This window comes from Meriones unguiculatus, chromosome 20 (assembly GCF_030254825.1).
Source record: "Meriones unguiculatus strain TT.TT164.6M chromosome 20, Bangor_MerUng_6.1, whole genome shotgun sequence".
Taxonomy (NCBI): Eukaryota; Metazoa; Chordata; class Mammalia; order Rodentia; family Muridae; genus Meriones; species Meriones unguiculatus.
The window spans coordinates 38835948-38861594 of NC_083367.1; the positions used below are offsets into that span (position 1 = coordinate 38835948).

The following is a 25647-nucleotide window of genomic DNA, read 5'->3' on the forward strand; positions in this document are numbered from 1 at the left end:
GGATTACTTTTAAATTTTAATTTAAAAATAAGATGAAATAGAGCTCACTCGGCGTCTTGCTTGTGGATTACTTTTAAATTTTAATTTAAAAATAAGATGAAATAGAGTTCGCTTGGCGTCTTGCTTGTGGCTTTAGATGTGGGACTGCGCCGGCCTTCCGGCCTACCTGCTACCACACCCAACTCCCCGGTACGCTTGTGACGCAAACCCTCTGCAAACCGGAAGTGATACAAGATGTATAGGAAGTTCCTCCAGCCACTGTTCCGACTCTTGTGAGGACACGGAATAGTAAACCTCAGAAATTCTACCGCTGCACCACTGCTGGTGGCGGCTACCGTGACTCCCAGGGGAAGCCACCATGGACATACCTGACCAAGAGGCAAACTGTTCATGTGCGGCCTTAGAGGATAAGAAAGAAGTTATTAAAGTCAGAGTTATTGGACAAGACAAAAGTGAGATACACTTCAAAGTGAAAATGACAACACAGCTCAAAAAACTCAAAGAATCATATAGTCAAAGACAGGGTGTCTCAGTGAATTTACTGAAGTTTCTCTTTGAAGGCCAGAGGATTGCTGATAACCACACTCCAGGAGAACTGGGGATGGAGGAGGAAGACGTGATTGAAGTTTATCAGGAACAAACTGGGGGTGGGCTGCATCATTCAACAGTTTAGGAAGATGTGATTGAAGTTTATCAAGAACGAGCAGGGAATCATTCAGCAGTTTAGATATTCGTAATTTTTCCTTTCCCCCAACACTTTTAAGTTTTTAAAATTGTTCTTTTGTAATGTGGTATTCAGAGTGAATACTGTCGCTCCATCTCTTCAGAACATCTGGGAATTGAATTCTAGTGTTCAATATTCATTATTGTGCTGATTTTGGTGATCAGACCTCACGCTCCTTCATATTGCCCTCGTCTAAATTTCATATACTCACCCAAGGCTACCCTTCTCAATGAGAGCTTCCTGTTGCCATGTAATTGGCCAAAAAATCGAGTATGTGGCTACTTCACACCTGGCCTGTGATTTTCAGGGGACGGTGGAATTTTTCAGAGAACTGAACTGCGGAAAGTGACCTTGCCTCAGACTGAAGCTGCTTCTAAAATCTGACGGTCTGGACCAAGAGAAAACTATCATGTTTGGAGTCAAGATGACAGACCGCGGCGAGAATAACAACTGACGGTAAAGACTGCTTCACTGAAGGAAGAGAAAGCAGCTCCAGACTGAAATAGTCTTGTCAGATAGCACAGAAATGTTTTAATATTCCTCCGCAGTAAATAATAAAATTATTCAGGCAAAAATTAATAGGAAATGTTTAAACTTATTGAAAAGGATGTAATATAACAAATATCAGGGCATTTGAAGTCATACTTTAACAAATGTATTCTGTAAAATTTACTTAGAACCAAAGTGTTTCTCATTCTCTACTCTCCTTTTTGCTTCTCTTTAAAAAAATATATTTATTTTGTTACTTTTAATTATGTGTATGTGAACATGAAATTCAGGTGCTCACAGAAGCCAAGGGTGCCTCATTTTATCTGGAGCTGGAGTTTGAGGTGGTGATGAATCCCAGTCCTCTGCAAGAGCAGTACTTAGAGTGAGCTCTTAACTACCGGGATATCTTTCCAGCTCCTCTTCCTCCCTCAAAAGCAATCATTATTCTGACTACAGCATACATGCATATGTGCATGGCTATGTATATACACATACAGCACAATCTCGTTTATACTTTCATAACATATATGCTTAAAAATAATACTTTTATGGTTGAAAAATATATATAACTATTAAAATGATTCTTTTGAGCTCTTTTGTCAATATTTTCAATTTAATTTTGTTCCTATATATGGATTTTATTACTTTTTTGTGAATTGTAATATTACATTGGATGTATGTTTGTTCGTTTAAAACTCTATGTATTTATTGGTCTCAGTTTAAATTGTGCCAATACCTTGCTAGTAAGAATAGTGTTCACTTCCCGAATAGTGAACATCCTACCATCTGTCTCCCGAGAAAAGGTACAAACATGTGTTTAATATATATACCTGTCGTGGGATTAGAAAGGGAGTCTATGGGGGAGGCTTTGGGGTTTCAGGAAGGACTTAGAGAACAGAACTTCTGTTTAGAATGTTAACAAGGATCCTTCAGGCTCAAGAGAGGCTTAAGGAAGAATGATAAACTTCACTGAGTTAATCGAATTCTCACGTGTTGACTTTCTCATCTCTGTTTTTAATTGCTAAGTAGTATTCCACTGTGTAAATGTACCACAGTTTCTGTATCCACTCCTCTGCTGAGGGACATCTGGGTTGTTTACAGGTTCTGTCTATTAGGAATAAAGCTACCAAGATCATGGTTGAGCAAATGTACTTGTTATGTACTTGAGCATCTTTTGGATATATGCCTAGGAGTGTTATAGCTGGATCTTGAGGAAGCAGTATTCTTAATTTTCTGAGAAAGCGTCAGATTGATTTCCAAAGTGGTTGTACAAGTGTACATTCCCATCAGCTCTTTGACCTCCCCCCACCTGCCGAGGGAGGAGCAGCCTTGCTAGGCCACAGAGGAGGACATTGCAGCCAGTCCTGATGAGGCCTGATAAACTAAGGTCAGATGGAAGGGGAGGAGGACCTCCCCTATCAGTGGACTTAGAAAGGGACAGGGAAATGAGGGAGGCAGGATGGGATTGGAAGGAAATGAGGGAGGGGGCTACAGCTGGGATACAAAGTAAATAACCTGTTTTGTGTGTGTGTGTGTGTGTGTGTGTGTGTGTGTGTGTATACTTTCTCATCTCTGCTTCAGCTTATGTGTCTTAGACTCTACGTCTAGACTTTACTGCTCTTAGACTTTACGTCAAGGTCAGACATCAGCTTCTTGCCTCACATTACAAAGACTCCAAATTGAGCCTAAAGCTTCCATTAAAAAATGTTTTCTTTTCAATGTAGTTTATATCAGATGCTAATGTCCTGAAATATCTTATAGCCATCAAAGTTATTGATTTTTGTAAGTGCTTCTGGCTCTATTGACCATTTATCATTCCCACTCCGACACTTAATAAGCTGGTCCACAACAGACAATGCAAGTCCTGTAATAGCAGAGTGATTCCCTTTGCTGTCAAAAACTCTTATAAGCCTTCAAATCGCAGACAAATTCCCCCAACGCACATACATTTCATTATTTAATATTAGCACCAAGGAGAAAAGTTATGGGAAAGCTTTAAACACACAAAGTGTGGGCCTTGTTCTAAGGTCAGAGGGGAACAAGTGAAGGATCTTAAGTAGAGGCGTGATTTGTACTTAAGCTAGATCCCTCGGGAAGTGATGGAAGGACTGATGGAGTTCAGACTAAAAACGTCACCCTGATAGGCAATGACGGTTTGCCCTGAGATGTAAAACAGGTGAGTGAGCTCAAACACATAATTATAAGAATGAAATGAGCAGAAAGGAGGGCAGCTGGGAGATTTAACATTACCTCAAGTTTGTCACTTCCACAGCATCACAAGGTCAAGCCACATGATGAGAATGGGATCCAGAAGGAGGCAAATGTCCGTGATGTGCACATAGAATTGTTTGCAGAAAACCTAGGGGTATTTTCAGCAATGACTACTGACATGCAGCTTAGTGGCTTGGGAGAAGAGTTTTGGTTTGGGCAAAGGTTTTCCTTATAACTGTGAAAAAGAGAACAGAGCACATCTTGTCCGTAAATTTGTAGTTAAAAAGGCATTAGAAATGTTCAGCACCTGAGTAACTTTTAATTGTCTGTTTAATCATTATATATATTTCCTCTTATTGCAAATAGATTTTCCCCCTCACCTAATACATCCTGGCTACAGTTTCAACCCCCCCTACTACTCCTATTTCTTCCCACATCCCCTCCCATCCAGATTAATCAGTTATAATTTTTAAAATACTTAATGGCATTTGAAAAGGAGGAAAAATATGTCCTCACTTGTAGAAAATTTCACTAAAAATTTGATATTGTTTTCTGTTTATTCCATATCTATGGAAGATAAAACCATCTGAAATAGACAGTGACACTACTCCTCAAATGACTGATGACTAGTAGTGGAAAAATTAATATCATAGAATGATATCAGTAAAATACGTATAAAAGCAAATTATTTTTGCATATTGTTTGTCATTTTGTTTTCAAACCATTTTTTAATCTGCGAGGGTTGATTTTCCAGAATGACCGTGCAGAAGTTAATGATTTACTAGATCTTACACTTTATTTGCACAAAACAAATTCTTGTTTAGAGTCTCTTATTAGAGAACTCCAGTAAGAGTGTACTCTACATTTTACAAAAAGACCCAAACTGTTCATGAGGCTGTCTGTAGACTCTCTTTGCTCTCTGTTCCCCCAGATTCAATCCCCTGTTGCTAGCACTGCAACAGCCCACGAGATGCAGCCTCCCTTGCCCTCTGCACACATCTCCTGTGGATCCAAAGAACCATCCCCTCCTAAAATCCCTGTCCCTGCTTGTCACTTTATCCCAGCTCCCAACTCAAGCAGGTTCTTCCTGCTAAAAAACAAGCCACAACTGCAAGGAAAGCCAGGTAGGGTGCCTGCAGACCCCTTCTCTCCTTCCCTTTTCCCCCCAGACCTTGGTCTCTAACTAGGGCTGCCTCAGTCTCTAACTAGGGATGCAACAGATCACAAGCTGCAACCCCTTCCCCACTACATCTCCTGCAGATCCCACAGACCATCTCCCCCTAACATCCTTTTCCACACTCATCTCTGTATCCCAACCTCAAACATCACCCAGCTGAGCAGGACAGTAAAATAAGAAGCATAGCCATCACATTCTCTGAAAATCGAGAGAGAAAACAGAAACCAAGAAACAAAACACCTAACCAACAAAGACAAACCCAGAAATCTGCTCTTAGATTTATAATCATCCCAAATCCAGATGACCAGTGTAAGATCATAACTGCCAGAGAAACGTGGCCCCACTAGAGCCCAGCCACGCTACCAGAGTAGGCCCTCAACTTTCCAACATATCTGAAGCACAAGGAAAAGAGGAAAAGACTTTAAAACTACCTATACTAAGACAATAAAGGTCCTTAAAGAGTAAATTAATAAACCCCTTAAACAACTCGATTCCAGGGTTAAAAGGAGTTTTGGAGCTGCAGAGCTGTCTCAAATGTTCATGGTGTTATGTAGTTACATGGAGCAGATTTCACATCCTGTGCTGTAATAGATATGGCAGGAAATAGACATAAAATTACTATTCAATAGTTTTGTTTATGGGCATCAGTGGGACTCAGTTTAACTGCAATCACTAGGGGGCAGGAGGGACTACAGCGCCACAGCCCACCTTACTGGTGACCTCCATTTATAGAGAGAGGTCTAGAGCATGGAGACTCTGTTTGAAAAAAAGATCAGTAGTACCTAGCGGGTAATTTGAACAATGTAGCCGAGTTATTTTTGTGGGAGTTGTGACATTTGTGTTTATTTAATTTCTATATGTATACAATCATGGGTAACATTGGTTTACTTCACATTTTTCTTAGTTGAGTTTCCTTAGTTATCTTGATGAAATCTTGACAATATTTTTGGGCTTATGTTCTTGGCATTTTTGCTTTATTCTTTCACAAAAATTGTGCACAATTTTCATTGTTGTGGTTGTAAAGTAAGTACAGAGGTAAAAAAAAAAAGCCCCTTAAAGAAACCCAGGAAAACACAAACAAAAGGAGGAAAGAAATAAATCCCTTAAAGAAAGTCAAGAAAATACAAACTGTTGAAGGAAACAAGCTAATTGTTCAAGACTTGAAAATGAAATAGAAGCAATAAAAAAAAAAAACCTGAAGAAATTCAGGAAAAGAAAAATTTAGAAATTTGAATAGGAACTACAATGTCAAGCTTCACCAACAGAATACAAGGGATGGAAGAGAAAAACTCGGACATTGAAGATACAATAGAATAAATGGTCAAAGAACATGTTTAATCTAAAATATTCCTAGCACAAAACATACAGGAAACCCGGGACACTGTGGAAAGGCCAACTCCAAGAGTAATAGGAATAAAGGAGAGGAATTCCAGATCAAAGACCCAGAAAATATTTCAAGAAAATCATAGAAGAAAAAATTCCTAACATGAAGAAAGAGATGCCTATAAACATACAAGAAGCATACAAAATACCATATAGATTGTGCCAGAAAAAAAGTTTTTTTGCCACATGATAAAATACTAAACATACAGAACAAAGAAAGAATATTAAAAGCTGAAAGGGAGCAAAACATGTAATATATAAAGGCAGATATATCAGAATAACACCTGACTTCTCAATGAAGACTCAAAAAGCCAGAAGACCTGGAGAGATGCTTTGCAGACTGTAAGAGATCACAGATGCCTACCCAGACAATTATTCCCAGCAAAACTTTCCATCACTATAGACTGATAAAATATTTCGTGATAAAGTCAAATTTAAACAATATAAGAAATCCAACCTCAGTCTCTAGTGAAGACTCCTAATAATGGGGGATACAATACAGTTTGTTAATGGCCATCTCTCATAGCCATTAGTGGGACTGAGTTGCATTCAATTGAGTTGTTGGCCAACAGTTTCTCATGGAAAACACAAACAACTGAGCCTAATGCTAAGATAAAGGGTCGCTCTCCTCAAACTGATGATAGGCCCCACTGATGAGGAAACATCCACAGAATTCATTGGTCATGGAGAAGTTGAGCTGGCACCTACATGGAGCTTTCACTCCTATGTTCTAAGAGTGAAGAGTTTGTGTGGGAAGGTGGTGCTCTGTAGGCTACCAAAAGAGATATGTGGACATCAATTCAGCCATAAAACCTTAGACCTAAAATCTGTCCTTCCTGAAAAATATGCTAGGGCAGTAGTGGCACAGAACTTGTGGGAGTAGCCAACCAATATCTGATTTGACTTAAGGCTGATTCCACAAGAAGGAACCCATACCTGACACTGCTTAGGTAAACAAAAACCAGAGACTAGGCAGCCCAGAGATCTAGGGTAAGACCACACACTAAAGTAGTCTTATTCAGTCCGATTTCCTCTAGCAGCAAATGGGTATAGATGCAGACCCACAGCTAGACTTCATGCAGAAAGTCTAAATGTGAAGTCTCTATCAAATCCCTCCCCCTCAGAGCACAGGGGATCTCACCCAAGAGGATGTGGAAATATTACAAGAGTCAGAAGGGATAGAGGACACCAGGAGAACATGGCCCTCTGAATCAACTAAACAAGGCACACATGAGCTCACAGAGAGTGAAACAGCAAGCCCAGGACCAACAAAGATCTACACCAGGTCCTCTACATACATATCATAACCATTAGCTTAGTATTTTTATGGAACTCTTGACTTTGAAAACAACTGGGTCTCAAACTTTTGTTCCTGTTCTTGGTACTCTTTTCTTCCTGTTAGGTTTTTGTGTCCAACGTTGATATAATATTTTTTTTGCTACATCTTATGTTTTATTTTTGTCATGTTTGGTTGTTGTTTCTTGGAAGTCTGTTCCTTTCTAATGAAAGAAAAAAAGAGAGTGGATCTGTATGGGAGTGTATGTGGAAAAGAACTGGGAGGAATGAAGAGAAGGAAATGGATAATCAGGATATATTGTATGAGAAAGCATACATGAAAATATACATGAAAATGTATATTTTCAGAGAAAGAGAGACAGAGACAGAAACAGAGACAGAGAGAACTCTTCCATAAGACTGGTCTGTAGGCAAGGCTGTGGAGCATTTTCTTAATTAATGATTAATCAGGAAGGGCCCAGTACAGAGTGAATAAACCTCTCTGGGAATGGTGGCCTGGATTCTTTATAATACTCAGGTTGAGCAAGCCAGGAGGGAATAAGCCAGTAAGAAGGCACTCTCCCCCCTTGTTCTCTGCATTAGCTCCTCCCTCCAGGATCCTGCCTTGTTTAAGTTCCTGTCCTGACTTCCTCTGATGAACAATGATGTGGACATGCAAGCCAAATAAGCCCTTTCCTCTCCCCTTAAAAAGAACACTTTGCACTCACTGATTCTATGATTCTATTGCAATGATAACAGCCAGCATTAATGGAGACTGGACATGTTGGGAACCATGGTGCTAACTAGTTCAATTATCTTACTTTTCAGATGGGGAAAATGAGCATCTAAGAAGTTCAATGACCTAATTAGTCATACACCAATGAAACCCCTAAAGCAGATCTGCTGACTTCTGTCATGTTTTAAATTGCTGTGTTTAAATGGCACAAGTATATGAAAATACAATAATGAAACCCATTGTTTTGTATGTTACACTAACAATTAACAAAAATAAAGAGCTATATGTGTTTGTTCTGCTTTGAAATTGTATTCTTGCATCAATTTTGGCTTTATCTCTTAATGAGAAACCAGGGATTCACTTCTGTGCCACTGAAGAGGTGAGTCTAGGACTTGGGAAGCTCTTTTTCTTCAGAACACTTTGGGTTTGGCCACGTCTTCTGATTCATCTTGCTCCCTACAGTGGACCAGCACAAGCTTCAGGGGCACAGCGCTAGATCACTGTACCTTTTAACATTGAAGTTGTGCTTGGAGAGGAGCAGGGTAGGATTTACTAGTCAGTTCCTAGACTCTTTCTCTTGTTTTTTTTTTTTTTTTTTTTTTTTTTAGGGAACAGCCACACATATTAGAAGCACAGCTGTACTATGTACTAGGTGCTATTTCCTCTTCTAGTGCCTTCAGAGGGCTTTCTCTGCTAGTCTGTAACCCCCCAGGCAAGTGACTACTTGGCTTCCCTTGAAAACACAGAAGTACGACTTCCAGGTACAGTCTGTAGGCTCAGAGTGGTTTCCTCAAACAACAGAAAGTCAAAATAAATGGTATGAATTGTACAGGTGTCCTCACAATGAATAATGGATGAAAAACCGCATGTGTGTCAAACAGCACAAACACAACACCCCCATACACACACATACAAAGGCAAGAGGTCTTGCCACTTTGTAATCTGAAATATGGGAACAGTTTTATTTTCCATAGAGGTCATGTGCAGAGCATTAATAAGCTAAAGTACACAAATCCAAATGACAAATGTTGATTACCAAACTGCCCACAAAGCTCATATTTGCTTCAGTGTGTTTAAAGATGCTTGAAGGCTGTAAATCTCTGGCCCTCATGGTTACTATTGATTGGTGCGAACAGCACCCTTGTTTTTGACTAATAAAGGGAATAGTTTCTCTTTACTTTAGAGCAGATATCATATGGAGTAGTTAATTTTTCACTTTTGGAAATGTGTTCCCTGATTCCTTGGAGGTTCCATAACTATCTTAAGAAAATCTGTGTGTGAAGCCACCGCATTGTCTAAGAGATCTCGGTCTGGGCTTCTTCATTTTCAGTTACCTTCAGCTTTAGGGTATGAATCACACCAGCAATACCCAAAAGTGTGCCTGAATGTTTCTCTTCATTGTCTAAATGTGTTTTTCAAGAGAAGTACTCTAGTTTTGAACTTGTGGATAAATAGTAGAGAATGTAGGAAATGGAGAGGGGGCTCAAGCCAGAAAATATGAGGACCCGAGTTTGATCTCCAGCACCCACACAAAAAGCCAGAAATGGTGATGAGTACGTGTAATCCCAGCACTGGAGAGGAGAGGATCCCTGGAGCTTACTGGTTGGCCGGTCCAGCCAGTTGGTGAACCTAAGGTTTAAAAAAAGACTCTGCCTCAAAAAATCAAAGTGGAGGACAATAGTGAAAAATACCCAACTTCAATCTCTACTCTCCACACGCACACTCAAACATGCACATGAGCACCCTTACACATCTATGCAATGAGGACGGCACACATGCCCTGCACACATACATAGAATACAGAATTTTATTAAAAGTTGGTTGCATTGGCTAAAATTATTTTTGAAGAGATTTACTTAGGCAAGACTGTGGATGCCAGATATCCCAGCATTCAGGATGCCAAGATGGGGTTCATGACATTAGCATGGGCATCTTAGTAAAATCCTATCTCAAAATAAATATAGAAGAATCTGGGAACACAGAACACTACTGGGAAAACTTTTATCAAGACAAACAAAATAAAATTCTCCTTAAACATTAAATAACTTAAAAATTAGTGATTATATTCATCATAGTACACTTGTAGCATGTTTTTAAACCATTTGTCCCTAAAATAAAGGAGGGACTGAGAAGTATTTTCATTTGGTCAATGTATTTTTGGGACAGAGTGTACTCTGCCATTTATAAACCTGGAGATTTAATTTAAAGTTCAATAATTGAATGAGATGATACAATGACCTTTCATATAAATTCATCATTTCTTATCTTTCCCAAAGAACAAAATGTCTTATTTGCCATAGTCACCATTGTTTGCTGGTCTGTAAGGTCTTTGCTGAAATTTCTATAACTTAACATGGATTATACATCTACTGCCACACTACAGTGTCAACAGTTTGCTAACAAGAGCTCGGAGATATTGTGGTGATTAGATGGAAATTAATGTCTCTCTTTGTTAAATAGAACACTGAAGTCCTGTAAGATCCCTTTCCATGAGGTTCAAGAATATCACTCTCATGTGCTTCCTACTTAAAACAACAAACAGCAGCAACTTGGAAACTTTGGGTTTGAGTTTCAGAATTTATTTATGTCAAAAGTGTTCTTTCTCTTTTCCTTCCCTCCTCTTTCCCTTACTTTATGATTTTTAGAGGCACAGAGAAGGAGAATGCAACTGCCTAGATTGACTTTCAAGAACTGCAAGCAGGTGGGGAAAAGGTTAGAGATGCAGCTCAGAGGCAGAGCTCTTGCTTCTCATGTGCAAGGCCCCACGTTCGATCCCTAGTACTCAGGTGAGAAGAGGTAGGATGAGTAAATCTGAAAGTTCTCATCATTAATAATGATATATGCTTGAGCAGATATATGTGTTTAGACCGACTGAGGTTGATGTAATAATGTGTATATAAAGAAAACTTTTTATTTGGTATCACTTCAATGTCACCAACTTTCATCCTTTTGTGTTATCAGTTAAGAATAAACTTAAATTGAGAAAAACTTAGGACCATTTATGTTTATCCTACTATTGTGTATTGTATTTGCATGAGGACAGATTCAGTTTGTCAAAAATATAATGCATCAGCCTAAAATGCACTGCTGATCAGCTTTATTTTCAGAAGACTTACACACCGTAGTGGGCAGAAAGTACCACTGAGGCTGCTGTATCTGAAAAGCTGAACGAAGACAGCACCCTGCAGGGCTCGGCAGGCAAATGCTACGAGCCCAGAAAAACAGCCATTCTTGATGCTGGTCAGGATGACACAAATGTTGTCCCATTGTTCTGTGGCATGTCTGGGCAAATGTCCTCTCAGTGTCTCATTGGAAGGAGCCCACATTTTGCTACCTTACCATTTTGGATCCCCTTTCAGAACTTAGCTTCTACGTGACCCTCCACCTTCACCTGCCCGTTTCTTGGGATTGGGTTGGCACAGTCACCCTTCCTAAGAACGTAACTGAGTTGGTTAAAGGCTGTCTAATACAGAAATCTCTGTTTAGGCAAAGTTTGGCGGGGAACTTAATCTCACAGTCTACCAGTCTAGTTTCCTTTATCCATAAAAGTGTTCCTGGTTTTTTGAAGTAGAACCGTTCTTTAATGTGTAAATCTATCCCACACATCACAAGATATTTACAGCCCTGGGCCTGGCATTAGATACTGGCATACTTGCCCCTTAAACATCATACCAACCCTATTTCCATAGCTCTCATTTGGGTGAAGCTTTCAGTATCTCTCAGATTCTCCTCTCTTAAAGCAGGAACAAAGAGAGAGATTTTGCAGTTTGTTTATTTGTTTTGCATTACAACTGCCATTGGAATTTGTCTTGAAATTGTAAAAGTTCACAACATTTTATTGGAAAATATACTTGGGGAATGTATAACTTGAGTGATCTTTTTTTTTTCCTAGTAGAAAACTACCTGGAGAGAGGAAAATAAACCAGGTCCATTCTGATCAGTGATTCAGTGTTGAAGAAACAGCTGGTTTTTTAGCAGCTATCCTTGTTCTTGATTTTAACATTGTTAATGATTCACTTAATAAATTGGAACGCTTACATTTCTTTAACTAACGGTGGCCACAGTCATGTACAATGTGAAAAGAAAATCCCTAAAAGTTGAGTTATAGACGAAGCATTTAAAAAAAAAACTTGGAATTATAGCCTTAATGTTTTTTTTTTTTTTTTCAATGCACTTTATTCAGGAACCTTGAACAATCATCTGACCCTGGGGAAAGCCAGCCCACAGCTTAAATAGCCTCTGGGTAGCCAACCCAGGCATGCCACATGGGCAATGCAGATAGGTCCACATACATGGAAGCAAGCCAGATCCTCAGCCTTAGCCAAATGTGGAATTGTTCGTGACAGAGAGATTTTATGCACGCAATAGCTTGAATGGCTACTTTTTAAAAAATATAATGAATACTACACAACTTCCACAAAGTTCACTTGAAGGCCACACAAGATCTTTATATGTTAATTAAAATTAACAAAAATATGTTCCAAAATGTCTTGAGCATCCAGGCCTTAGACGTATGAAGGAACAACTTTTTAATGCTGAGTGCACCCAGAGATAGAGAAATATGCATCTCATGGTCTCCTATTCTCCCAGGTTAAGGCTTCTCTCCTCTGAATCACTTTACTGCCTATCTAGGCATTTGGAAATATGATACAAGAAGGCAGTTCTATTGGAACTTAATGTTTGGGGGCTAGGGACTTTAAGCTAAGTATAACAAATAAGACTAGATACATAAAGCAGAGCCATCTTGTGTGAATGCCAGCAGGATTGGGAAACATTGTCACACATGTAACAAACAAACTGCTACGCCATTCTCTGGGACAAAAGGAAAGTTAGTCATGTGTTTTATCTTGGATATCAGTATCAGCTTGGATCACAGGAAGCTCTGGGATCCTTCTCACCTGTCTGTTTCTGTACACTCCATGGTCAGCTACTTCCACTCGACACCTTGCAAATGAGCCTAGAGAATAATAATACACTGTATTGTCTGAAAGTATGCTCATGTATTTTTGAAAATACTCTTATGTCTCTCACATCTCTTTTTGTCTGCACTCATATGCTGGGAAAGTATATGAAAGTAGTCTTCCAAATACTCTTCAGGTTAAAGACGCCCCTAGCCGAACTGTCTCTCCCCACACAGAGCTGCTAGATGTTACGGGAACATCCTTCATTCAATGCTATTTCTCTACCCTCAAATCTTTAAGCTTTAATTTTCTATCAGCCTTCCCCTTTATCCCCATTCAAGGATATTTTAAAGGTATTGCAGAATATCCTCAGTTTTGTAGTTCCTATGTTATATAACATAGCATCTGAAAATTCTGAATATGCCTTGGAAAGTGTGGTTCCTAACTCACAAGAGTTATGTTCAAACATTCCGTAGTGCTGTTATTTCATTCCAAGCCTGTAGTTCCACCCTTCCTTGTAATCACACCATATTATTACTGAAAGGAATAGAACACTTAGCTTCATATTTTTTTGTAATTTGTTAATACTGCAAACTTTCTCTGCTTCTTTATTAGATCATATTGTATGCTGCTAAGTGGGCATACTAAGCAAATGCCAACAAGTCCACAAGCAACTGTTTATTTCTTGTTGAAAACAATTGCGCAGTTTATTTTCTCAAACCACAACATCTCATGGATATTTGGCCCTAACAGATCTTAGGATGCACCTGGAGGCTATGGCATACATAACCCAATTCTCTACACAAACAGTAAGAGGTCCATCATAAGATTACAAGAGATTTTTTTGTACAGTTAATGGAAGTGTTCTAGTATAGTCCATGAATGTTAGAGCCACAACATATGGAAAAGAAAAAGAAGCAGATGTAGATAGATGGTGATATCAGTTGGATTCGCTTACACATAATTCCCTTCTGAACTAGCCTTTGCATCCAGATGATCCCTGAGGATCATCTTTCCAATTTCTTTCTTTCCAATTTGTTACCAAAGTACTCAATAAATAACTGCTTTTAAACACAAGAAAACTCAAACAGTCTAAACCTAATTTCTTAACATTTATAGGCACGAGTCTGATATAGAAACACTCTTGAACTGTAGTGATGTAAACAGCAAGCTTTATTGGTTCTTTCATGTCAGACCCAAAGTACTTTGGCCTGCAAGTCCCCATGTTTTTCAGAAACAGCACCTATCTCAAGAATAATCACACCTTTAAAAATGCGTCCACACATTCTTTTTATTTCCTCTTATCATTTTAAATAAAGAAGGAAAGTGTTTATCATTTCTATTCAGTTACATAGAATTGGAACATTGCTATGTAACAGAAATCACACTAATGCACAGGGATAGAAGATCAATCCACTTTGGTCTAGGCTGCAAACAATTAAGTCTTGACCTTGTAAACATTTCCATAGGAGGTAGAACATAGACATTTGACATTTTGTCAAATAAGTGATAGTAAACAATGATTATGAGATCCAAATAAATTAAAGATATTGTGAAGGCATTGAATATACTTTTCTTGTTTTAGAAACCAAAAATGAAGAAACGTAGAGATTTTTCAATAAATTAGAAAGTGAAATATTATATCTTTGAAATGTCTGCATCTTCAAATTTCCATTGGCTTCATCTGATAGTTTTTAAAGTTATGGTAAATAATGACTTCACATTTTAGCCTATTTGTGTGCAATACAAGTTATCTCCATTCACTATGGAGTTGTATAAAGTATCAGCAACCTAAAAAATAATGTTCATCCACTGCATATTCCACCTTCTTTTCTGTCATGGCAGCTGGGAGTGGATAATGACATTGGTGAAACAGAGATTTTGAGCTTCAACTGCATTCCACATTGTTCATTTAGGTGCCTCCAGCTGCAGCCCCCATAAACACAGTGTTGATGGGCGGTAAAGAGGACACCATTTCTCTACTGCTTGCTTCATTGGAGTCCAGATTATCTTGCACTGGATACTGATTGGAAGTTCCATACATACACTGGGATGAAGATGAAGAAATCTGGGTTTGCAAGTTGGAAGCTGGAAAGGAAAATGTAGTCAACAATTGAAAACAAATTGACGTGTTTTTTATTCTGCAAGCGCCACTCACTTTGAACCTCTGACGGTTTTTGCATTTAGCATAAATCAGCAGCTTTAAATGTGAGTGTACATGGTTCACCAGAACAATCCTATTTTCTTCAATTTTTCCCATTTGTTGTCCTCCCATTATTATTTCTACATATTTGACAGAGGGAAACTCAGTATCACATTCCATCTCTCACTAAAATATGTCCCCAGTCTACTTCTCCCTTCTGTCTGCACCTCTGATCACCATCTTTCTCTAGACCGATACAGCAGCTTCATGTTCCCACCCTTGCTTAAGGGTCTTACCCTCCAAGGAGCTAGAAAGAAAGTGCTGATGCATAAAGCAGTTTCTACTCTTTTCTCAGCTGACCATGACTTACTCTCTAGGAACAAAACCCAGTCTCCTTGCAGGATTCATAAAATCCTATCTGAGCTGACTTTTAAATTTTATTCTGCTCCATTCTCTCACTTGTTTAGGTGCTCAAGCCACATTGATTTTCTCTCTGCTCACTGAAATCTGCATCTTTTTCATTTAATTTCAGAGACTCTCTAATGACTGTTTCTTTTATCTGAATCTTCTCCATCAGATTTTCACAGTGTTTCCTGGATTTCCCAGCTCTCAATTCAAAGATCTCTGCCTAAGATTCCACTCCTGATATCTGCCACAAATAGTTCCTACTTTGTCAGCCACCACTTTTCACATTTCTGAGAACTTAAAATTATCTTTTAATGAACTTTTAGTATTTCAAGTAATCAGTTTTATCTTAGCATCTTCATACATATGGTCTTTATACTTGTTCTGATTTAGTCCCATCCTCCACTGGCCTTTTCCATACTCCTTTTCCTCTCCTGCTGGTTCCCTCTTCCCAATTAATTCCAGTGTCTACTTTCCCATTGCATGCATTCTGTTATTAAATATTTTCCATGTCTATTAAGAGCTCTTTCTCCTTTCTCATGATCCTTTATGACCTATATGCATACATACATATTAATGTGCCTCTTTCTCAGTCTCTCTTTGTTTCTCTCTGTCTCTGTCTCTCTCTCTCACACACACACATACACATACAGACATATAAATACAGTTTCCACGTATGTGGTAGTTATCTTTCTGATGAAATTAACTTCTTAATATATTCATTTGTATATTCATTGCCTTAAACTTTCCCTTGTAGAACATGAACTTCCTTCAAGCAGAAACTACGTCCTGATTACCTTGGTACCCTCATACCTGGGGTCTGATATGTAGTTGATCTACAAACATTCAAGAGGTCTACTTCTTTCTTGCATTGCTGATGCCTTCTCATTGTCAAAGGCAGTGTGTTCTCTGTCTTTAAGGATCATGGTTCATAACTAATGAGGACTTAATGAATCCCAGGCCTCACTGTATGTATTTACTTATTCTCCTTCCTCCTTCCTCTTTCACCCAGCTTGCAATCTGCTCATTAGCCAGCGCTGACAACTAGCTCTGGGAATCCACCCTACTTCCAAACCTTGTTCCATCAAAGCTTCCATTATCTCTATAAGTAAACAGAACTAATAGTAACAAGAGCAGCACAGTACATTTTAGTCTGATGGTGAGGAAACTTCCTGAAGTGGAATTTTCTGCTTCATTAAAGTAACCTAGAAGCAATGACTATTAGCAGATAGCAGGAGATGAGCTGCTAGACTGCTCAGGGCACATTTGTGATGGGCACAGGAAGGGAAGAAGTACTTCCTATTGAATTATTGGAAAAGTACACTGAGTGATGAGAGATGGAATTTATTTCATTTTCCCGATGCTTCTACTGGGTGTCATATGCTCTTACTTGCACTAGTGTCAAAGTAAATTCCATTAAAGATTTCAGTTGTCTCATATAAACCTTAACACTTCTTTTTTGATGCTTTATGAATGCATACTCTCTCGGTGATACATCATTATAAAATTTCAAAACTAAATATATACATAGCTTTAGGTTCAAGGTCTGTGTTATTAGAAATAACTTTTAATTAAAGTACACTTTAGTTAATTAACTTTTAATTAAGTGTATGTATAGATTTAAGGTTGTTAGTTTAGTCCTAGGAGTCAAATCCAGGGCTTCACGTATGTCAGGCAAGGGTTCTGCCCTAGATTATTTTGTATTCTTTCATCACTCATTGGTTTGCTAAGTTTCTTCTGTTCAGCCAACTAGGTGGTGCATCTAGTCCCTTTACAGATGAGGCTCAGGTTGGAAGAAGCAACTAGAAGACTTCATGGCAGGCACATTGATTTGCTCACCTTGACTCGAATTTTATGTTATATAACAATAAAAACTAGCAACAGTCTTTGCAAGGGTATTTGATCTCTTTTTACAAAAGATTGAGAAAATTCTAGGTACTGCCACCACAGGATACACTTTTGTAAACATTCAGAGTGGTGTGGGGTGCTGATGGAGGTTATGGGGTCCAGAGGTAACTCTTGACATGTCCTAGTAAGTCTGATGATGATCATAAGAAAATGAGGAAAATATATCATTCCTGTTCTCATAAAGTTAACTACTATTCTAAATGCTTTTGACAAGCTATTCTAAAATTTTTAAACACAGTGAACATAAGTTATTACTTTTGGAAGAAATGACATATCTTAAAGCACATGTGTGTTAATCATAAAAAGAATAAGAAATGAAAATTTACTCTTATTCAAACACAAAAACATAACTTCAGATCCAGTGATAAAATTACGTTAGGGCCATGCCTGCCAAGTTCACCTGAACATTTTCCCCAAGGCCCTTCTACATATCTGAAGTCCATCACATTTTAAAATGCTTCTAATGACTATGAAAACAATTTACCTACTACAGGAGTCCGACATGCAACTGGAGAGGTTGTGTCTGCAAAAAACGAGTTGCTCTGTTTCCGGCTGCTGTCATCTAAAATGTTAAGTGGGTCGTGGATATCACTGTAAGGAGGCAGTGAACGAACACTGCTGATAACTGAAACATGTTGGTTCACCATCGAGCCAAGCCTGTGAGCCTCTGAGTAGTTTATATTGTTTCCATAGTATCCTAGAACAGAACAGGTTGAGAATACTTTATTTGATTGTTACCAAATCACCCCAGGAAAAGCAAAAGCAACAATATAGCTGGGAATAGCCCCAAAAACATCAAGTGATCAGTATTATTCCTTTTACTAGCTGGAGAGTTGGACATTTGTTTTTACATAATATGGCTTGCTATGATATTTTTCAGTTAAAATGTAACGGACATAGTATTAATTTTGAGGCTGGATATACCTTTTTCATATTTTCCTTATATAAATTTATTAAGCATGTCTATGAAGAAAGACAAAAGTACTGTCAGCCCTTTAAATCGTGCTATTACGCAAAACACAATTCCTTCTTACAGAATCTTATTTCTGGGAGAAAGACTACACTTAGGAGAAAGTCTTTTTTTAAAAGTTTAATAAATACAACTGTCTTTCAGTCTCCTTAACTTCAAGGGTTTTGTCTTGTTTTAACTAAACAGGGAATATTAATTGTAGATCCAAACTCTTAAATATACTGTTAATTCTCTGAAAGACATAATCTACATTCAAAATATTTTCAAAGGACAGGATATTCTTTTTTGTATGTATCTAGCATAAGTTTCTCTTTTTATCCTGTATAATAAATTTTAATAAAACCACAAGAATAAGAAATATGTTTGGGTATGGCAGACAGACACTATAAGCAGTTAAGAGTCTGTGATTTTTTTTTTTTTTTTTTACAGTTTTTACTGGATGACATGATGCTCAGCAGAGGTGACACTCAGTGCCAGGTTCTCAAAAGCCAGAAAAATGTTTTTAAAGGTTATATACCATTAGGAGAATTAGAAGGCAGTGTTGCTCCTTGGCAGCTGCTAGCTCCTGCATTACTAAGGAAATTGAAGCTTCCCGTGGTCAAAAACGGCATGCTCTGTGACTCTGGTGTATGGGGGGACGGTCCACAGCTAGAAGGGAGCCTGGAATTATATGGAGACCCAGCGCAACTGCCACTGAAGAAGTCTCTTGAAACCTGCTGTTCAGTCCAGGCCATGCATCGCCCATGCTCCGCGCGGTGAGCATAGAGGCTTGATGCAGGGTGAGACTGTGTTCTAAACACAGTCTGATAGTTAGAGTTGTTCCCATAAAAGTCGTGGTTGGCTGGAGGAAGGGCAGGATAAATTGGTTCTGGGTATGTTGAGCAGTGTGCTGGAACTGAGAGAACTGTGCCCACGCTTGGGGGTCTGCCTGCCATTGGCCCTTGGTTAATGACGCTTCCTCGGCTTGCCATGGCTGGAGAAATAGGTGGTGTCATCAGATGACCAGTACTCTGTGAAAGCTCTATTTGACCTGGAAAACAGAGTGAGAGCATTCTGTGAGTAGTATAGTAAGTAGTTGGGATCATGTCTTTAAAAATATTCAGAGGAGGAATTGAAGGCATCCAGTCCTGATGAGTCCTGATAAGCTAGGGTCAGGTCCTCCTCCCCTATCAGTGGTCTAGGGCAAGAGCATAGAGGGAAAGAGAGAAAAAGGGTGGGACTGAGAGGAGATGAGGTAGGGGGAGCTACAGCCAGGATACAAAGTGAATAAATTGAAATAAATAAATAAATATTCAGATGATTTATTAATGAACCCTTTGTTCCAACCTAGTAACTCCCACTTTCCATAAATGAACTGGAAAATATATATGCACACAGAGTCACAACACAGCTATATATATATATCACAACATTCGTAACTCGGAGTTGATAAGGTGGAAATCTGGCATTGTTTCATTTTCCCACAGGGTAAGGGGTTAGGGAGGATCAGGGAGCAGCTGGGGGGAGCTGGGGGTGGGAGGAGAGGGAAGGACTTGATCAAAATATATTGTATGAATATTTTTTAATTAAAAAAATATTAATTAAAAAAATAAAACCTCACAAATAGGAAGGGCAAAGGAGTCTGATACTCACACTGTATCATGGCCAAAAAGCAAGTGAATGGGCAATTATTTGATCTTCAAAATGGAAAAATGCACTAACATCACAATGCCCACTGTTCAGACTCAGCTGAAAGCCTCACACAAACACCACCAATGAGCAATGAGATGCACTCCCTGGGCCCACAGCTTTCCATTGGTATATTTAAGCCACGGCATTATAAGGCCCCTCTTGTTTTAAAATTCTGCATGTCCAATGAATTAATGTAAAGAAATGGAACTTTCAAAAAGTCCACAAGCCAATAAGCAGATTTAAAATAGTCTCTGACATCTATTTCAAATCACTGAAAAAATCACTTCGCTCCACAGCATAAAAGTACTGCATATTTGTCCTAAAGTGGCTGGAAAAGAAATTGTGCTGAAGCCAGAATCAAAAAAGCAACCCATTTTTAAAGTTTGTTTTTTGATTATTTTGTTTTTATGACCATTTTGTCTGCATGTATGTCTATGTACTATATGCATAGCTCGTGCCTGAGGAGGTGGTGAGATTCCATGTGGGTGCTGAATCCTTTACAAGAACAAGTGCCTTTAAGCACTGAGCAAGCTCCCAGCCAGCAATACAGTTTTTAAAGGCAGGATTTTGCTGCATAGCCCAGTCAGGATTGAACTCTTATCTTCTTACCCCAGTCTCCTGAGGGCTGGACTTACAGATGTGTGCCGCCATGCCTAGAAAGCAGCCACATTTTATCTTTAAAGTATTTTAAAGATTTTTGCATATCTAAGATAGGTTTTCTTTTATTAAATGAAGAGATCTAATCATACTTCTGATATAAATTACTGTCAGCATGTGATAACTACATGAGTAATGATATAAATATGAATGGTAATGGCAAAAAAATCAGAAATATAAACCCATAAATTAAAAAAAAAGTTTTTTTTAATAGTATGGAATGTTTTTCCTTGTGGCATTCGTGGAAGTTATGAGTATTAAAAGAAATGATGGAACGGGTCCTCTGAGATCTGCAGGAAAGCCTAGGAAGGTGTGCTTTATTGCTTTCTGCGTACCTGTGAGTGGCATGTTCTCCGTGTTCTCAGCTGGGAATGCGTGCATAGCAGGGGGTACAACTCCAGGCTGGCTGCCTGGGAGAGGAACATATGATGTCTCCATGTGGCTTTCGTTCTTCACGGTGTCACTGGAGAGTGAGCTGCCCTTATTACGGTTGGCCAGGAAACAAGAGCTCGGGGAAGCAGTAAAGGCAGCTTTACTTGCATCTGGAAAGATATTTTTTAATTAAATTTTTATTTTTTTACATTAATTACATTTTATTCACTTTGTATCCCAGCTGTAAACTCCTTCCTCATTCCCTCCCAATCCTACCCTCCCTCCCTCATCTCTTCCCATGCCCCTCTCAGTGGACCTTGAGTGATTATTTTAAAGCAACACAGATGAGGTTATGCAATACTCTTCATTGGCCAGCCCCCTCCTCCCAGATAAAGACACCGGAAATGGCGCCTGGTTCAGTAATGAATCTAGAAACTTCTGCATAATATTTTCCACAGGAAACAGGCTGGAAGGTTTTGGTAGTTAACAATGGCCCAGGTTTGTTAGTTAAATATTTGTAGGTAGGTACATTATGAAGGGCATTAAACAATTTACACTGTGCTAAATGATCTTCACCAGAAATGGACTAACCTTTCTCTAAATTCTTGTTGTGTCTCTACCTGGTATTGCTACATATATTGTCTTGAATTACAATGATTTTTTTTGGGGGGGGCAGATTTGTCTCTAACATCATTGAAAGCCTCAGAAATTAAGAACATAAGTTGTGTAAACTTTCAGTTTCGGTTGAGGAACCTTCACTGACGTTTGTGGGAGGAGGAGAGAGGGTGCTCCCTCAGTGTTCAGATATGATGCTCATGGTCCTGAGTTTGGAGGAAGACTGAGACTACTCTGAACCCACTTGTGCACCCATAGATTCTTAACCTTAGATTTAAACAAAAAAAATATGAAAAGTATAAGTGGCTGTTTAAGTTACCCGAGTTCTTCATATACTTGTCCAATAAATTCTGTAGTTCCTGCTCTTTGTCGTTATTAAATTGAGTCTCCATGGCCAGGAGGATGTATTCATCCAGAAGCATCCGGATCAAATGGAAAGAACCTAGTGTACAGAAGGGGAGGGCATGTAGAGAGGGAAAAGGGGGAGAAGGAGAAAGGAAAGGAAAGGAGAGAAAAGTTATCTTTGTGACCATCTCACTATACTTTACAAGGAACAACTGAAATAAACAAACACGTGTTGGACTCTAGATGACCTGCTAAGACCAACATGCTTAACTCGGGTCTCTAATCTTTCTGTGTACCTCCTGCCTCGCTCCCTGTGTGCACTGTCCTGCCAGCCCTTTTGGCTGCTAATTACATCAAAGGAAAATGCGGATGAAAGTGAGACAGGCTTAGTGGTTTGAGAGGGCACACACCAGAGCATGATAAGCGGTCACCTGGGGAGAACGAGCTCTCTTCTGCTTGATTTCTGTTGACTTTGTACTAAATAATTAGACGGTGGCCAACATTGTCTGAAAATTTTATCAAGTAAGGTGTCTTTCGAGCTTGAACCATATTTGCTTTAAAAACAAAAGCAAATGAGTAGTTTTCATGAGGACAGTGGGCCTGGACACTTTAAACTTCTTCAAACTATTCAACAAATTTCCTAACAAAAGTATTTTCTTCATGCTAAAGTCAGGCTTCAGTGCTGTGCATGTTAAGGAACTTGAAATATAAGAAAAACTATTTTCAATGATAGGCCATTGTTTTTTACTTTGAAACACATTATCTAACTTTAATTCCATTGAATCTTAAATGAAACCATGGGGGACTCTAACCTGTTTTGCTATAGGAAAAGTTGTTAAAAGGCAATTTGATGTCTATAAGTTTAGTATTGTAGTTCAAAATTAGAAAGTTTAGGGAAAAGTAGATACCCAATTTTTGAAAAAAAACTAACAACCCAATTTACAGCGTGAGTTTAGAGATCAGGCAAGAAAGTTCAGAAACTTAGGAGCCTGTGCCTTCTTGGTTACATGGTTCCTCAAGTGCAGCCATATAGGTACTCAAGAAAGATGCAAAACACGCCCATGCTGTACATTGAGGAGGGATTCTGGAGAATGTCTGTTATTGTTTTTATTTGTTTTATACAGAAAACCTATGTAATCACTTCTACAAATGGTTTCTGTAAGGTAAACTGTTTTTATTTGCATCATCTTACCAAACACCCATACTTTATGCAAATAATATTGCTCAGACTGGCTTAGGTAATGCCTCACCACTACAGGAGCTCTGATTCCCAAACTGTAAACCATAATTACCATTCTCAACATGATTGATAATCAGATGTGTTTTGAGAAGGAGAAATAAGTAGTGAAATGTTGAAAATAGACAAACTGGAGAATGAGTGAAATCATTCAGAAATCAATTATTATAAAGCACAGTGGATACCAAAACTTGATGCGTTGTTCAAGGTCAGATTATGCATTACACGGGCACCAAAAAAACTCCACTTTAGCAGAAAATCTTGAGCTCTCTTCTTCAGAGATCTCCCATTCTGTTTGCTCGTCTAAAAATAAAAGAACAAAAGGAAGCTGTGACATTTTTTTTTCTCACACTGCACATGTGCCCTGTTCAGGTAAATAAGTAGATAAACTGCCTGACAAGCAAATAGATGGTGTGGTTTCATACTTATTTCATCAAACAAAATGATTTGTCCAAATAACATAATTTAACTTCAGCCTGTGGCTGTTTTTGTTTTGTTCTGTATTGTTTTGTCATTTTAAAGGCACCACATCGCTATCCTTTATAGTTTGGTTTCCTATTAGAATTAGACTACTACAAAATGAAATAATTTGCAGGATATTTTTATCTTCTTTTTTTAAATAAAGCTTTAAGAAGGACAGAAGGTAATGCATAAAGTGAAGGTTGTACTTTTCTGTAAATGATTAACTGACTTCTCTGGTTCTGAACAAGAGTCTGTTTTCCTTCCAGAACAAAAAGTCCCCAGACTATAACCAGTTTCCTTGATATGGAGTGGCTCGAGCCAGCTAGTGAGGGACATATTTGTTTTCAATACCTCTCTTCATGATGGATGACTTGAAGGTTAACTGAAAGAGCTGAAGGAACCAAATAGAAAATGTAAAACTGCCACCCTTCAGAATCAAAAGTTCGAATTCATAGGATCACAGTTCCAGTCACTCTTAAGAAAATGTGCTTTTAAGGAAAGACTCAAATCTTTCTAGTATCAAAGTTTACCTTTAACTAAGGCTGATGATCAGGTGTAACATTACACACTATAGAGGGGAAAATAGTATACTGTAGCCTTTGATTATAAAAGGAACAGGGTTTGGGAGGGGATGAGGGAGGGTGCTACAGCTGGAACACAAAGTGAATAAACTCTAATTGATAAAAAATAAATTAATTAAAAAATCTACACTCATACATATTAAACCAGAAAAGAAAGAAAGAAAGATAGAAAGAAAGAAAGAAAGAAAGAAAGAAAGAAAGAAAGAAAGAAAGAAAGAGGATGGATTTTGTGTCCAGTGATTTCAAAGCAGTCATATTTCTAATTTCGGTATTTGGGTCATTCAATTAGAAATGACTTCAAAAACGTCACATAGCATTTTACAATTTATAAATTAGCACATAACCTATTAAATATCATTGTGGCATAGTTACACAAAGTATATTTTAGTACATGTTCCTTCCCCTCGCCTCCTTGCCCCTCTACTGCTATCCTTGAGCTCCCCATAATCCACCCAATCTCTAAACTCTTTCACGCCCCACATGTCCTGTTCCCTGCCCCATCATTTCTCATCACCCATTTTCACCCTTTCTCGTCTTCCTTTCTTGTCTTTACCCCCAGTTATGTTGTAACACATATGCATTTTCAGGCTCAGGTTTGAGGAAGAAGACATGGTTTCATCGTTTTGAGCTTAGATCACCTTACATCATACAATGCTTTATAGATCCACCCATTTTCCAACAAGTTTCGTTTTTCTTTACAAATGAAAAAAAAAATCCACTTTGTGTATGTACTACATTTTCACTAGCCATTTGTCTGTTGGTGGCTATCTAGGCTGGCCCCATTTCTTAGTTTTCACAAATACACAAAACATGGTTTAAACATTCACCATCTGGACCTTTTTCCACAACAGTAAAAAAATTAGATCCAGGTTAAAAATATTTTCTAAATTATCTATTAAAAATACCTTATGTAAGAACTGGGAAATAGTAAGAGTTGGAGAGGACAGGGTCTCCACAAGGAGAGAAACAGAACAAGAAAATTTAAACACAGGGAACTTCCCAGAGACTCATACTCCAACCAAGGACTATTCATAGAGATAACCCAGAACCCCTGCACAGATGTAGCCCAGGGCAGTTCAGAGTCCAATTGGGTTACATAGTAATGGGAAGTGGGACTGCCTCTGACATAATCTGATTGGCCTGCTCTTTGATCACCTCCCTCTGGCGGGGGAGCAGCCTTACCAGGCCATAGTAGAGGACAATGCAGCCACTTTTGATGTGAACTGATAGACTAAGATCAGAAAGGAGAGGAGAACCTCCCCTATCAGTGGACTTGGGGAGTGGCAAGCAAGCAGAGGGAGGAGGGAGGGTGGGATTGGGAGGGGAGGAGGGAGGGGCTTATGGGGGGATGCAGAATGAATAAAGTGTAATTGATGAAAAATGTA

At 38.6% G+C, this 25647-nt stretch overlaps 2 protein-coding genes across 2 annotated transcripts in view; one reads left to right on the forward strand and one right to left on the reverse strand.

The window, feature by feature from the left end:
• Positions 1-358: 358 nt before the first annotated feature.
• On the forward strand, positions 359-673 carry LOC110562973 (small ubiquitin-related modifier 1-like). The gene has a single exon (XM_060373676.1). The coding sequence runs from the start codon at positions 359-361 to the stop codon at positions 671-673; it is 315 nt and encodes a 104-aa protein (XP_060229659.1).
• A 13501-nt stretch (positions 674-14174) lies between these two features.
• The window catches only part of Rfx6 (regulatory factor X6), a 57336-nt gene continuing 45863 nt past the window's right edge, over positions 14175-25647 (reverse strand). The window contains exons 14-19 of the mRNA XM_060373297.1: positions 23405-23522; positions 21957-22079; positions 20986-21192; positions 18840-19352; positions 17837-18049; positions 14175-14984 (exon numbers count right to left, since the gene is read on the reverse strand). Coding sequence (XP_060229280.1) covers positions 14809-14984; positions 17837-18049; positions 18840-19352; positions 20986-21192; positions 21957-22079; positions 23405-23522 — 1350 coding nt within the window. The 3' untranslated portion in view covers positions 14175-14808. The remainder of the gene's footprint in view (positions 14985-17836; positions 18050-18839; positions 19353-20985; positions 21193-21956; positions 22080-23404; positions 23523-25647) is intronic.